The sequence below is a fragment of the Chionomys nivalis genome, chromosome 20 (genome assembly GCF_950005125.1).
Source record: "Chionomys nivalis chromosome 20, mChiNiv1.1, whole genome shotgun sequence".
In the NCBI taxonomy this organism is placed as follows: Eukaryota; Metazoa; Chordata; class Mammalia; order Rodentia; family Cricetidae; genus Chionomys; species Chionomys nivalis.
Genome location: NC_080105.1, coordinates 46,663,526 through 46,678,933, shown reverse-complemented (window position 1 = coordinate 46,678,933; position 15,408 = coordinate 46,663,526). Strand labels below are relative to the sequence as shown.

Below are 15,408 nucleotides of genomic sequence, written 5' to 3'. Positions count from 1 at the left end.
AACTAGCGCTTTTCCACGTTTCCTTTAGGCTTCCGGACCCAATCTGCCGTTCTTTACCAGGCTACAGCAGAAAAATACGAACAAATCAACCACAACCACCACTACACCACCGGCTTTTTCAGCGTGGCTCCCAAACACCCTTTCTTCCGGCCAGAGCGCAGCGGGCCCACCCACTTCCGCACTTGTGACCACGCCCCAGAGCCTCTGGCCTCAGCCAATGGTCGGCTTCCCTGGAAACGTTACCTTCGGCTAATCAGCGACAACGAGCGAACTCCTCGCGAGAGGTGAGGTTGAAGCTGCCTCCGCCATCTTGAAGATGGGAGACGGGCGGGAGCTGTGGTCTTTCTGCTAAAGCAAACAACACAACGGCCAGAGTAGTCACCCCCCTCCCCCGCCCCCAGTGAGGCGATCGTCGCTATAACTGCTGACCAAAGCCACCGAGAGCAGCGAGCGTGTCAAAGCCGAGCGCGGCGACACCGAGAGCCCCCTTCACCTGCCTCCCGGGCAGAAGGGCAGTGTGGAGGCCCGGAAGGATGGTGCAGTCCTGTTCCGCCTACGGCTGCAAGAACCGCTACGATAAGGACAAGCCCGTCTCCTTCCACAAGTAGGTAACTGGCGTGCTGGGGCTGCCGGGGCGAGGGGCGCGCGGCCGGGCGGAGGCGGAGCTCGGCGCGTGTCCGCGCGAGACCTGCAGAAGGCGGGGCCCCCGGCCGGCGGGCCGGTCGGCGGGGGCGGGGACCCATGGCTGCGCGCTCCCCGGTGCGCGTCGCCGCTGCAGCCGCCGTGGGCTCGGTGGGGCTGAGGCTCCGGGCGCGACTTCTCTGCCGCGGAGGCTTCCCGGCACGCGAGCGACGCCTAGAGGTCTCTCGCAGCCTTCGGGGAAATGGTCCATAGGGATGTGCTTGATCCCTGTGGATAAAGAGGAAGGCGGGGTTCCGACCTCGCTGCTGTTGGTGGCAGGGAACCACGACAGTAAAGTGTTGACGTCAGGGAGGACTTTGAGACCCGGTTTCAAGGGAATCACCCTACTAGGTCTCTGGGTTTTAGAGGAAGCTCTTGGTATTGCCAAGATGAACCCCAGTGTTTCAACACACGGTGATGCTAATGAGGACGGTCACACACTTGATTTAGCTGCCGCAATGAAGGAGCTAATGCCAGCCTTTCCCACCTCAGCCAGGGCTGGCTCATGAACCACCATGTGGTTGCTGGGAATTGAACTCAGGACCTTTGGAAGAGCAGGCAATGCTCTTAACCGCTGAGCCATCTCTCCAGCCCCCACTAACGACAATTATTAACACTGGTAATGGCCCACAAAATGTGATATTTTATGATTTACCTTAGGTTTCTGAAAGAATTCCTCACTGTGGCAGATGATAGCTAAGAGATCAGATTCACTGGTAAATTATACAAGTTATCCATAGCAAAACAATTACATAAGCAAATTTCAAAATGTTCTTTCAGGATTTTTTTTTTTTTTTTTTTTGCGAGGTGGCTACTGTTTGTGTTTAGCAAAAAAGAAAAAATGTTTAGTAGAAAGAAAGTGAGATTCGTGTGCTGCTTATGTTTTCCCTCTGGGAAGAGGATAGAATATTTCCTAATACTGCTTCTTGGTTGATTGGAATTTCTGAGATTTCACACATCTTCAAACTGTAGGACTAGATGAGGAAATCAGGAAATGGTGACAGGAATATGCATTCAGCTTGTCACCTCCCTTCCCTGTGCTTCTGTTAGGATGGCAGGGGGAACTCTTAAGATACAGAGAACAGTTAAAGATGACACACATCAAAAATATCATTTCAGGGGGCTGGAGAGATGGCTCAGTGGTTAAGAGCATTGCCTGCTCTTCCAAAGGTCATGAGTTCAATTCCCGGCAACCACATGGTGGCTCACAACCATCTGTAACGAGGTCCGCTGCCCTCTTCTGGTCTGCAGACATACACACAGATAGAATATTGTATACATAATAAATAAATAAATAAATAAATATCATTTCAGCGGCTGGATGTTGAAAAATAAAAGAAGGGTCAACACACCTCTTACCCATTGTCTAACAGAGCAGTCAGTGACAAAGGTCTTGACAGCCCTGGAAGAATTGGGCTCCTAGGCTGGGAGACTCGAGACTAAGATTTCTAAGCAGTCCCCACTGCTTTGTACCCCTTTCTAGCTTGTGTGCACTGGCAGTGCAGAAAGCTGCTGTGCAAGAAACGAGCACTAACATGAAGATGGTTAGGTCTGCATGAAAGAAGTGTAGTCAGGGTCTAGCGTACCTGTGTGGCGGAGCAATCACGAGGCATAAATTGAAACATTCTTCATCTTTTTCTCCCAGCACACCACCAAGTCGTTTGACGTGGGAAAGCGTGATGACAGTAAACATAAAGGGTCCCCATTGCCTAGGCCGAGTTAAGTGATAAAATGTTTCCTTTATTTATTAATCATTTGCCTGTAATTCAGACAGTCAGGATTACTATTTTGGGGCTGATTCAGGAAGAGCCAGGAGTCTGTCTCGGAACACAGACTTGTGCAGCTGTAGTGCACACTGGCTGTTTACTTGGCCTGCTGGTGTCTCGTTGTGAAAAGGTCAGCCCTAATCAGCCAGCTAAGTAACTGGAGCAGGCTTCAGTCAGATCCTCCCGAGTGTGGTCACAGCAGGAGAGGAGCAGGTGATTCCATTTATTAAAGCTAACCGTGTCTTCTCAGGTTCCCTCTGACCCGGCCGAGTCTCTGCAAACAGTGGGAGGCAGCCGTCAGAAGGAAGAACTTCAAGCCCACGAAGTACAGCAGTATCTGTTCAGAGCACTTCACCCCGGACTGCTTTAAGAGAGAGTGCAACAACAAGCTGCTGAAGGAGAATGCTGTCCCCACGATATTCCTCTGTGTCGAGCCACATGACAAGGTAACCCGGGCTTTCAACATGGGGTCATTTTGTTTTCTTTCCTCCTCCCTGTTCTCCTCCCCGCACATCCCTTGTGGGAGATAGGCGCTTAAATAGCCCAGACTGGCTCTGAGCTTTGTGTAGCTGAGGCTGAGTTGGAACTCCCCATCTTCCTACCTCTGCTTTCCAAATCACCATAAAGTTTATGACGCTAATGTGTTCATGGTGAAAATTTTGTAGAAATCAGGGAAGGGTTAAGAAAACAAGCGTATCTGAAACCCATCATTGGACAGCAACCACTGTTGGGGCTCAGTGGCCAAGAGTTACTCTCCAGAGGACCTGAGTTCAAGTCCCAGCATCCACATCAGGTTGCTCACAGTTCCTAGAACGCCAGCTCCAGGGGATTCAATGACGCACACATACACTCACACATACACATGTGATTAAAAAGAAATCTTTTTAAAGAAAAAAAAACCCACATGTTATAATAATAAACTTTTTAAAAACATAGAATTTTATTATTAAATATTGCACACTGAAGAACTCAGTCAAGTTTTGTAAGTTAAAAATAGTTCAGTGTCTTTATTTACATGTTGATAAGTTTTGTTTTTCATTATTGATGACATTGCTTTTCAAATTATTTTTCTCCCGTTTTACGTGTTTAGTATTGCTGACATCTAACTAAATCACTTTGTCTGTTTGACAAATCCCACTTTAACTTCAAACAGAGAAGTTGAATGAGCACTGAAAATGCCCCATGGTGGCACACACTGGCAATCTGAGCACCAGGGAGAACAAACCAAGATAATTGCCACAAGTTTGGAGCTAGCTTGGTATAAATTTAGTAAGTTCCAGGCCAGCCTGGATTGTACAGCAAGGAAGCCCCAAAACAAACAAACAAAACCCACCCTAAACTGGTGCCAGGTAGGGTTGCACATTACCTGTTATCCTGGAACTCGGGCGGCCAAGGCAGTAGGAGCTCCAGTGTGAGGCAGCCTAGGCTACACAGCAAGACCCTGTTCTAAAAGTTTCCCAAACAAGCCAAAGCCTAATGTTGAAACTTTTATTCTGGAAGACATAGTTTTAGTGGTAAAAAGCTTTGCCTTGAGGCCCTGGCACCCGGAAATCCATGCCAGTACAGTGAAAACCACCTCCAAGATAATCCGCTTTCTCATTTTGGAATTTTTCTGTACCACGGAGTGACAAAGTCTAATGCTAAAACTCTGCAGATATTTTGAGGCCATTATTTAGTAACTAAACTCACATCTGCTTGTATATTGCTATTCTAGAAGGAAGATCTGGACCCCCAAGAACAGCTTCCCTCTCCTCCTTCACCCCCCACCTCCCAGGTCGATGCTGCTATTGGGTTGCTGATGCCTCCTCTCCAGACCCCCGATAATCTCTCGGTTTTCTGTGACCACAATTACACCGTGGAGGATACGATGCACCAGAGGAAGAGGATTCAGCAGCTGGAGCAGCAGGTTGAAAAGCTCAGGAAGAAACTCAAGACTGCTCAGCAGCGGTGCCGAAGGCAGGAGAGACAGCTGGAAAAGCTGAAGGAAGTCGTGCACTTCCAGAGAGAGAAAGATGACGCGTCGGAAAGGGGCTACGTTATTCTCCCACACGACTACTTTGAAATTGTGGAAGTACCAGCATGAAAAAATGAGATGTATTAGTGGGACAAGACCACGTGCTCCCTTCTAGCCTACTTACAGGAGTTCATTTGAAAAAATAGCACTTGATTACTTGTTTAAAAAAAATCAGAATATTTTTTTAAAATAAATTAGTTATATACTGTAAAATTGTAAATTTTTTGTTTGTAATTTCAGAGTTTTTACATTTTAACAAAATATTTAAAAAAATTCTTAGACCACCAATATAACGTTGTATATTGGTTTCAAGATGGTGGATTGTTTTTCATTTGAGTATTTATAGAAATAATGTACAAATGAAAAGTAGAGAGGATAATGGTGCGGTGAAGATGATTTAAGTTTAAAAGTTAAAATTAATGTCCTTTATTGAGAGAACTTATTCTAATTTAAATCAGAAGTGTAAGAGATCATAGGACAGCCTCTCAGAATATAGAGATGTACATATGCATTTGTATTTATAGTCAGAGCTTCATTTATTTTTCTCAATCACTTGTCAAAATAAACTGTCAAGTCAACATTTGAGGAAAACAATATTTTGCTGTCTTTAGAAGAGAAAGTCATTCCTTATTTAATCAATAACTTCATAAAGTAGATTTTTTAAAAAGTGGATCCTTTTCTTCCATAGCTTTGTAAAACTGGAAGTGTGTCTTGGGGAGTGAAGGCCTCAAAATGAGGTATTGGTTACCAGCAAATGAAACTTGGGCCTGCTAGGTGGTCCCTGGGTGAAGGTGCTTGTCATGCAAGCCTGGCCACCCGGCAGCCCAAGTGTGACCCCTGGGATCCACGTAAAGCTGGAAGGAGAGCGCCGGCTCCACAGGTTGTCTTCAGACCTCCACGTGTGTACTGTGGCTTGTCTGCACACTTTCAAAACATAAACTCGGGACCTGATTCCCGATACGTTCTCATTATCCCCTAGCTAAAGGCATCTTCGTTCTAGAGCTGTAGTTCATCTGCATTCAAACCTCTAACAATATTTTAGTGGAGTTTGGTTTGTATCAGAATATGGTAATTTCCCCCTTAACTGTTTGATTTTGGTCAAGACATTGCATAAAAGTGATTTTTTTTCCATTAAATTAGAAATTATATCTAATTTACTTCAAGTGGCTTATGTTCAACAGTAACGTGCTGTGTTTATGACCTCAAGTGTTGAGAATTAACTCTTGCAGTTTCTGTTCCCACTGTGGATTGTGTTCTGCCTCTGTGAGAAAGCTTACGTACGTTTGAAATGACAATATGTTCTAAGTAGACAAATTCAGAAGAATTCTCTATTTAGGTTTAGGAGAACCGTATTTTATATTTCAGCACACTGTAGTTAGCGAGCAGACCTTTGAAGACAGTATTAAAGATATGCTATTCAAGTATCTCTTGTGCATCTGCTTATTTCTGACTTACTGCCATGCTGAGCGAAGGTAGCACTTTTAGTTCTTGGAAATCTGATAAGTTTTACCAACGTCTCTTTTTTGGTACTGAAGATGTAACACGTCCTTGAGCAAGCCAAGCAAACACCCTACCTCCAAGCTATCCCAATCTCTTCATTCTCTATCATTATTATTAGTTTTTTTGAGACAAGAGTCTCAATATGTAGCTCTGCCTATCCTGGAACTCATTATGTAGCCCAGGCTGGCCTTGAACTTATGGAGAGCAAGCTGCCGTCTGTTTTCCTAGTTCTGGGATCTAAGATGTGCACCAAGCCTGGCCCCCTATTATTAATTTTCTAAAGATGTGTTTTATATGGAGAGACGGCTCTGAGCGGGGTTCCCAGCAAGCACGTGGCAGCCCACAACCTGCTGTAAATCTGGCTTCTGGTGGTCTGATGTTCTCTTCTGGCCTCACAGTGCAGACCAGCAGACATCTGCCTGCCTCTGCCTCTGCTTCCCAAGGGCTGGGATTAGAGGCGTTCTCATTATGCCACCGTGTCTGTCCCAAGCCCTTTCGTTTTTCTGTTTTTGAGACACAGTTTGGCTTTGTATCTCTGGCTGCCTTTGAATTATGTACCCTGGGCTGTCAACTCAGCAATCCTGTCTCAATTTCCCAAATGCTGGGGTCATAGGTGTGTATCACTATGCTCCGTGTGGATCAGTAGTTTAAAGTGCAGAATGACTGGATTTACATAGCATATGAACTCTGTTTAGAATCAGCTGAGGAATGGAGTGTCTTCACTGGATACTCATGGAACCCAACTTTGTGGTAGACAAGAGCAGCAACTGTTAGGACAAGGAAATAGAAGCTATATTTGAGAGACTGTGGCCCAGGAACATAGATTTAGATCTCTCCAAATACCATGAAACAGCGATGTAGCAATTTTCATGAACCTTGTAGCGACAGAACAAAGAGAATGAAAGAAAATGGGCCCCCAGAGGGGGCGCACTGTTAGGAGGTATGGTCTTGTTGAAGCTGCAAAACAATCCCACACCAGTTAAGAATTATGGATAATAAAAAAGGTTATTTGAGGGGAAAAACTTACAGATTACCGTCCCAAACAACAGTCCTCTCTTGCAAACAGGGAACAGAGAGTCTAGCAGCAGGAATGGGAGCTGAAAGCAAGAGAGTGCACGGTTCCCGCTGCTTTTTAAAGTATAAGAGACCATGGCCCAGTGGGCTGGTATCTTAAAGGCTATTGGCTGAAGGAGCAGAATGTGCTCCCTCAGCAACCACTCTCCGCTCCAGCACCATGTCTGCCTGCTCCCCACCATAGTGATAATGGACTGAATCTCTGAACTGTAAGTCAGCACCCCCAATTTTTTTTTAAAAAAAAAATGTATGTATTTATTATATATTCAGAGTTCTGCCTGCATGTGTGCCTACAGGCCAGAAGAGGGCGCCAGATCTCATTACGGATGGTTGTGAGCCACCATGTGGGAGTTGGACAGTGCCCTCCAGCCTGTGAATGTTTTCTTTTTTGTTTTGTTTTGTTGTTTGTTTTTTTAAATAAGAGTTTCCATGGACTTGGTGTCTCTTCACAGCAATAAAAACCCAAACTAAGAAATTGGTACCAAGGCCTGGGGCATTGCTGTGATAGGCCTGACCATGCTTTTGTTTGGAGTAATATGAACTTTGGTGCTTTGGGTTAGGAAAGTGGAATGCTTTAAAGCAGTGCTTAGTGGGATACACTAGTAGGGCTCTGTTGGACAATGGTGCTGATAATGATTTGAAGTGTCTGGAAGTGGCTCAAGAGGTTTCAGAGAATTTTAATATGTTGCCTAGAAATCGTTCTTGTAATATTTTAGTGAAGAGAGTGGCTGTCTTTTGCCCTTGTCCGAAGAGTCTACCTGAGGCTAAAGTGAAGAGTTTTGGACTAATTATGTTAGCGGCGGAAATCTCCAAACAGCTTAGTATAGGTTCTGGCGTGTTGTTATTAGTGTTAACTGTTGTTATTAGTGTTAACTGTTGTTATTAGTGTTAACTGTTGTTATTAGTGTTAACTGTTGTTATTAGTGTTAACTGTTGTTATTAGTGTTAACTGTTGTTATTAGTGTTAACTCTAATGAAGATTTGAAATGAAACAGAGCAAGCAGAGTAAAGAAAAACACAAAGTGTAAAATTTGAAGAGAACTGGAACACTGGGAAGTGAAATGGAATTAAGTTTTGTATTCAAGGAGATAAACAGACTTAAGAAACGGAGTAAAGGAAGTGGTGACCTCAGGGCAAGTTCCCACCCAGCTAAGTTTCCCACTTGTGAAAAGGAACTGAAGGAAAGCTCAGAGCCAGGTGTGGTGGTGCACACCTTTAATGCCAGCACTGGGAAGGCAGAGGTTGGTTGGTGGATCTCTGAGTTCAAGGCCAGCCTGGTTTACAGATCCAGTTCCAGAACAGCCAAGCTTAGGCAGTGAAGGAAGCTGTCAAAAACAGAAAGTTGAAGATGTTATTAAATGAGGGAGCCGTGTTCCAGTCAAGCAAGCAGCAGAACTTGCAGGTTCAGCTGTGTGGTTCCGGCTTTAGAATTAAGGATACGAGAAAGGGGCTAGGGAATTTGTCTCGGAGACTAAGGAAAGCCGCTGAGGTCACGCATGTGTCAGGGGTGTTCCTGAATGGAAACCTAGAGAGAGACCAAGTTGTGTAGCTGTGAAGGTGAATCCTGGGTTGCCTTGGAGACGCCGCCAAGATGTTGGTGATGCCATGGGATACCTGCCGAGAAGAGCCGATGGCAGGGAGTGGAAAGAGCCCAGGGGAAAGGAGTGTGCTGCAGTCAACAAAGCTGAAAGAAGCTGGAGATCTGAAGAGTGTTTTGACATCTGATATGGAGATGCAGATTTTGGATTTGCCCAGCTGGTTTGGTTTTCAATCTTGCTTTGGTCCAGTATTCCCCAATATGCTCCCTTCCCCATGTTTTGGAATGGTAATATGTATCTTGTGCCGTTATATGTTGGAAAATGTGCGATCTGCTTTTTTATTTTAATTTTACAGTAGATTATAGTTAAATGATTACATGAATCTAAGAAGAGACTTGGAACTTTAGACTTTCAAACGTTGTTGAGACTGTGCTAGTCAAACTAAACGCATTTTGCATTATGATATTTTTACAAGCGTATGGGGGCCAGGGAGTGGAACGTGGTAGAATCTAACGGGGTCCTATAAGCCTATAAGGAGGGGCACTATTAGGAAGCATGGCTTTCTTGTTAGGGGAAGTGTGTCACTGTGGGGGCCACCATGTCTCGCCGTGATGATGATGGACTGAGGTTCTGAAGTGTAAGTGAGCCACCCCAATTGAATGTTTGTAGTGTGAGCTTGTAAGACAGTAGTGTGGAGAGCTATGCATACTATGGAGGCTCAGCTCCTAGCCACTGTACTAGAGACCATTTGTGTGATATTTTGGCAAGGAATGTGGTTGTTTGCAAACCACATCCTAAGAAGTTTCCTGAGGCTATATTTATTTTAAAGTCAAGGCTTTTTTCCCCCCTTTGGCAGAGGAGACTTTAAGATAGCCTAATAATGACTCTATCACGTGGTTAGTAGTAGTAACCACTAAGCAGATTTATAATGAAAAAGCCCAAGAGGAGTGAAAGAAATACAAAATGTACAGTTTGGGGAGAAAAAGGACACCAACAAGCTTAATGTTAGTAGGAAGGCTTGTATTGGGAGAGAGCCTATAATTGTTCAGGAGATTAGTGCCACTTAGGAGAGGCCAGAAATGTATTGGAGTAGATGGAAGGGGTGCCCAGGACAAGACCCTACCCGGATAAGCTTCCAAGTTGTGAAAGAGTATAAATTTGTTTGTTTGCTTTTTCTATGTTCCTGGAGGGCAACTTCAATCATAGCTAATGTGGTTTAAGGGGGCCGGGGTCTAACCCAACTTGGAAATATTCTCTACATGGTACTGGCTTTGGAGTAATGAAAGATAGGGAGTTGTGGAATCTTCCTCTTTAGCTCAGAGAGCAACCCAAAGAATGCACACAGCAATAACTTCTTGTTGTTTTATCCACAAAGATCTTGAAGAATTTATGCAAAAATAGATACTTGATACAAAAATCATCATTTTTTCTCTCTCTGGTTACTTATATTGCAAGTAACACTAGCAAAAACTATACAAGAGATGCTCTGAAGTTCCAAAAAGGTCAAAAGTTTGGGATTTAGAAAAAAGGCCTTTATTTTTTCATTGGTCTGGGCATCACAAGACCAGGAGCAGCGGCTGCTTTTCACTTCAGCACACCCTTGTGGTCTCCGCTGTGACTAATCTCTTTTTGCAAGGACACCAGACCATTCAGAGTAAGAATCCACACCACAGGTGGCATTTTATCTTAATCACCTTCTTAAAACACCACCGTTAGATGCGGGGGATTGGGACTTCTGTGAATTGAGGGTGGGCACACCACAATCAGGCCCAGATGCAGCCCATTATTGGAGAGAAGGAAGGGAAGATTTCCAGAAGCCAAACAACTTGTCAGGTTCACATAGTCAGCCTCAGGATGCTTGAAAACTAACCAGTCCACCACTAAGTACAGTCCGGTGCCTGGAAGAGCCCAGGAGGACAGACATGGTCACTTAAAGAATTAAAAAGGGAAACCAAATGCAACCAGAGTGAAGGAATGTTGCTTTCAGTGCAACATTTTTCTGTGCAGTTAGCTATCTGTCTCCTGAATGGGGTCAGCATCATTGACTACGATGGTGTTTGGTGATTGTCTTGTTCTTTGTTGTACTGCCCACCACTTCTGAGTATCAATTAGTGAACGAGTAAGGATTTGGGCAAAGGAGGAATGACAGCTACTGGGCTCAGCAAAGCAGACAAGCCATGGACGTTTTCATTTATGGTCTCCTGCTGCCCTCTGCTGGCTGGCAACGGGAATACTCCAGAATCTGCAGGGCTCTATGAAGCTGGAGAAAAAAGGAAGCTTTTGCTGGAATCCTACCGCACTGTTAATCCCACCCCCACCTTCACATGTGTGGAACATGTGAACACAGCTCTGATCCATGACACACTAAGATTTTACACCGGGCATATTGCAACTCTACCAAAACTTGCTTATCAGAATAAAAAAATAAAAGAAAACATAAAAGAAAAACACACTTGTTACAGCTATCCCATTTTCAGAAATGACATTTTTTTTTAAGCACCCAAGAATATAAGAATTAGGATGCAAGTTTTGATGGTTTAAAACATCGTGGTCTGCTCATGATTCCATGTTTCCAAAAACTGTAAACCTGGTAAGAATTGTTTTCAGCTTTTAAAAATTATGATTTCCTATGAGGCAGCCCAGGGATCCTCCCATTTGATTACACTACTTTTGAAAAAAGTCACACCTTCTGCTGGACACCTATATAAGGACAATGGAAGAAGGAATGGGGGTGTTTGTTCTTCCCTGCCTGCCCCTGCCTTGTCAGCACATCCACTCTTTCACTGGCATTGGCGCCTGCTTCTGTGGGATTCCAGCATAGACAGAAGACCAGCATAGACAGAAGACCAGCATAGACACCCAGCCTCATGGGAGTGAGCAACCAATAGATCCTTGGACTCCCCATTCACAACTATCTACCAGTTGTAGTGTGGAAGTCATTCCAATAAATTCTCTCTCTCTCTCTCTCTCTCTCTCTCTCTCTCTCTCTCTATCTATCTCTCTCTCGTATATATATATATACACACACATACATATAAATGTATATATGTATATATACACACACATATACACATACATACATATATATATTCATTCCATACCTTCTGTTACTATAGAGAACCCTGACTAATACACACTCCCCAACTGCAGCCCCATCTTTATAGCCTAGAGGTGACTTTGTATAATTTTAACAATGTATTTTATAATACTTGATTGCCCTATGTCTGAATGTAATTGACCCCCATGAACTCATAGGGAGTGGCACTGCTAGAGGTGTGACTTTGCTGAAGTAGGTGTGGTCTTGGTGGAGGAAATGCGCCACTGTGGGGGTGGGCTTTGGAGTCTCATATATTCTCAAGACACACCAATGTCTCAGCTCACTTCCTGTTGCCTGCTGCAATATGTAGAACTCTCAACTCCTTCTCCAGCACCATGTCTGCTTGCGTGCCACAGTGTCCCACCGTGATGATAATGGACTGAACCTCTGAGATAGAATGTTTTCCTTTATAAGAATTGCCGTGGGCATGGGGTCTTTTCACGGCAATAGAAACCCTAACTAAGATATCCTAATTCATGTTTACTTAGAGTAACTTAGTTTTTACTGTTTTAAAACCTTTTAAGAATATAAGTAGAGTACAAGCTTACACTCTTCAAGATGACGTTTTAAGATCATGCCCTTGGATGTGGTCATAGTTTCTTTTATTGCGCTATGCTTCAATATTCCATTCTAAGAACGTGCCTCAATTTCTTTAATACTTCCAATGCTGGTGTCAATTATCATCATATTTTAGCTGTTTCAAAAAGAAACTGGTGTTGTAGAAAGGCTTGCATATGCATCTCAGTATGCAGCAGGCTGTTCCAGGGTAATAAGGCTTAGTTATCTCTCCAAAGCACAGCTTTCAATTGTTCCAGATGGTTCTATCATCTACCTTTCCCCCAGACACAGAACTGCTGTTGTCTTGTGTCTTTCCTAACGCTTTGAAATGCAACTTCAAAGCCATTGTAATTTTAGCTATTTTTTATGGGTAGTAGTTTATGCAATAGTGGTATGTTATTATGGTTTTAATACAATTTTAATTCTTACTACTAGGCATCTTTTCATGTTCATTATCCATTTAGATTCCCCAATACAACATGGTTATTAAGTTATCTTGTCCATTATTTCCCTGAATTGTTTGTCTTCTCCTTATTCATGGGAGGCAATATGTAATAAGAAACTCTGCCAGCTGTGTAAATACCCCCATTGTTTAATGTAGAAAAATCAATTCAAAATTTCATGCTAGTTTCCATTAAATTTACCTACTGATTTAATCCTTTACTTATTTATTTATTTATTTATTTATTTATTTATTCTTGCACCTTTGATCGTTCTTCCCAATGAATACAAAAAAAAAGATAAAACCTTTTCTTTAAATGCAGATCTGCCAATAAGCAAACTGTTAATTGTAATTTAATGTGTTTTTTTACATTCTCTGGGTATAGCATTATAGACTGATGGTAGTATCTAAGGACCAGGAATTACTCCGTTCCTTTCTGACTTTGTTTTGTTATTAAGAATGCAGCAGCATTGTTTTCTTAAAGAGAAATAAAGGACAAGCCAACCATGAAAACTCTTTCCTGATGGCTAGTTTTCACAGGAAGTGCTGTGCAGTCCGCCGGAGGAGAACAGACATCACTGCTCTTACCCAGCACTGAACCGTGTGTTACAATACCGACTTGCTAGGCAAAAGTTTTCCACTGGTACAATAGTGGCATAACTGTTATGGAGTAGCTAACTGATTTCTGATTGGATTTGAGGCCTGCAGCTCATGAGAGACTGTAATCCTGGTCAAAAGCACGTTGCTGGGAAGCCATAGGCCTAGGTAGAGCTTGATGATGTTATTTATTCATTTATCATGTTGTCCAATTGCCTTCTAAACTTTATAGTTGTAGCCGTAGATGTGGGCTACTCTCAACCTTGGCCTGGGACGTTTCTTTTTACAGTGAGCAGCAGTCATTGCAGAGCCACATAAATGTTCAAAGTGCTGAATAAGAGATTGGATGCTCAGATCCAAATGGGCATCTTTATCAACACCTTCTGCTCCCAACTAAGACTCAGGGAACATCAGGGGAGAGGAGGAGGAAAGAAGAGAAGAGCTGGAGTCTTCCAGACATGGCACGGCCATTACACTCACAAATGCGTAGCAAGTGTGGTTACCTATGCACGAACAAGCCGGCCAAAATCCTGGCACAGACTGGGTAGGCGCTCTTCTGGAACCACTCCTTGTTTTGGTAGCTGTTAGGGGAGGGAGAATCACTCCTTTCTGAGGGCATGGTTGAAAAGTGTGGCAGGTTTCCCAGGCTCCAGCGGATGGCCCCACACCCATGCACACATTGGCAGTATTAATTGTACCTGACAGATTATTTCTGAGAGAAGAAAGAAAGGGATGTCAAGTTGGGAGGGAGACACGGTGAGTGACATATGGACGGGCTGGAGGGAGAAAACAGGGGTTGGGTATAATCATGTTTCATTTTATAAATTACAAAATTCTAAAAAAAAAATTGAAAAGAACTGTCTTTTTTAATAGGGCATTTGATATCCTTAAAATGAAAGGATGTTATATATATATATTTTACTATGATATGTATGTGTTTGAATTCCATTAATTAATTATATTTAGAATTTAGGAATCTTCCCCAATGTCTAGATTTTGATGTCTTTTACTATTCCTGGAAGATTCTGTTATGTTTTCAAATATTGGCAATGTCACAGACTTGATCTATGTGTGTGACAGTTGCTTGTATTTCACTGTTCCAACAATAGTTCTGATTTTCCCCTTTAGAATGACTTCTTTTATTTATTTGCTTTTAATTCCTGTATTTCATTCAGGATAATTTGTTTAGACCTAGGTCCTAGGTTCCCAATTCCCATTTTAATCCTGTATTTAACCAACATTCCAAGACCATCAATTGAGTTTTTAACTTTAGTTATTATTACATAATTCTAGAATACATTTTTGTTCTTTGTCATGTCTTGTGGTTTTGGTTTCTCTCTCTCTCTCTCTGGTTGTTTTTTTTTTTTTTTTTTTTTTTTTTTTTTGAGACAGGGTTTCTCTGTAGCTTTGGAGCCTTTCCTGAAACTAGATCTTGTAGACCAGGTTGGCCTCGAACTCACAGAGATCTGCCTGCCTCTACCTCCCGAGTGCTGGGATTAAAGGCGTGCACCACCACTGCCCAGCACATCTTTTGTTTTTATAACTCCTTGCCTCTCACATCGACGGTTTTCATTATACATCCCTCCTCCTGGATATGACATCTTATTTCCCTTTCGAGACTTGTCTTAGATTTTGTTTTGATTCATGTATTATAAATTATTTGTAGAACTGATTAGTAACCCAGAAAGATGTTACCTCCATCCATAGTCTCACCTTGCATGTTTCCATGTATCTGTGAAGTATTTACTAATACAACATGGTGTTCTAATTCAGTTTGAGACTTGAAGTTCTCTGCACTACCAGGCGACAACTCTGGGTGATAGATGAAAGTCAATCTGATTTCATCCTTCTTTGTGCTTGTAAAGCTTTTCTATACTCGCTCATAGTTTGCAGCACTTATCAACCCCTTCCTCATGGGCTTCACAGAGAATGGCACTATTAAGTCCCCCTTGCCATGTGGGATCTTCACATTTTAGCTCTGTGTAAGTGATTTTTATCTTTTTGAGTTACTAAATGACTTCAGGGAGAAAGTTGACTTGCCTCTTGAGATATTGATTTCTACTAGATTTTGACCTGACAATTCTTCATTGGTTATACCCCTGATGATCTATTAGGAGACTTTGAAATGTCAGCCAGCTCCC

General features: G+C 42.9%; 1 protein-coding gene across 1 annotated transcript; it reads left to right on the top strand.

Moving 5' to 3' along the window:
* The first annotated feature begins 363 nt into the window (after positions 1-363).
* Positions 364-5,851, top strand: Thap1 (THAP domain containing 1). Its single transcript, XM_057752975.1, has 3 exons — positions 364-604; positions 2,698-2,893; positions 4,162-5,851. Exons 1-3 carry the CDS (start codon positions 534-536, stop codon positions 4,528-4,530), a joined length of 636 nt encoding a protein of 211 aa, XP_057608958.1. The 5' UTR covers positions 364-533; the 3' UTR covers positions 4,531-5,851.
* Positions 5,852-15,408: the final 9,557 nt, after the last annotated feature.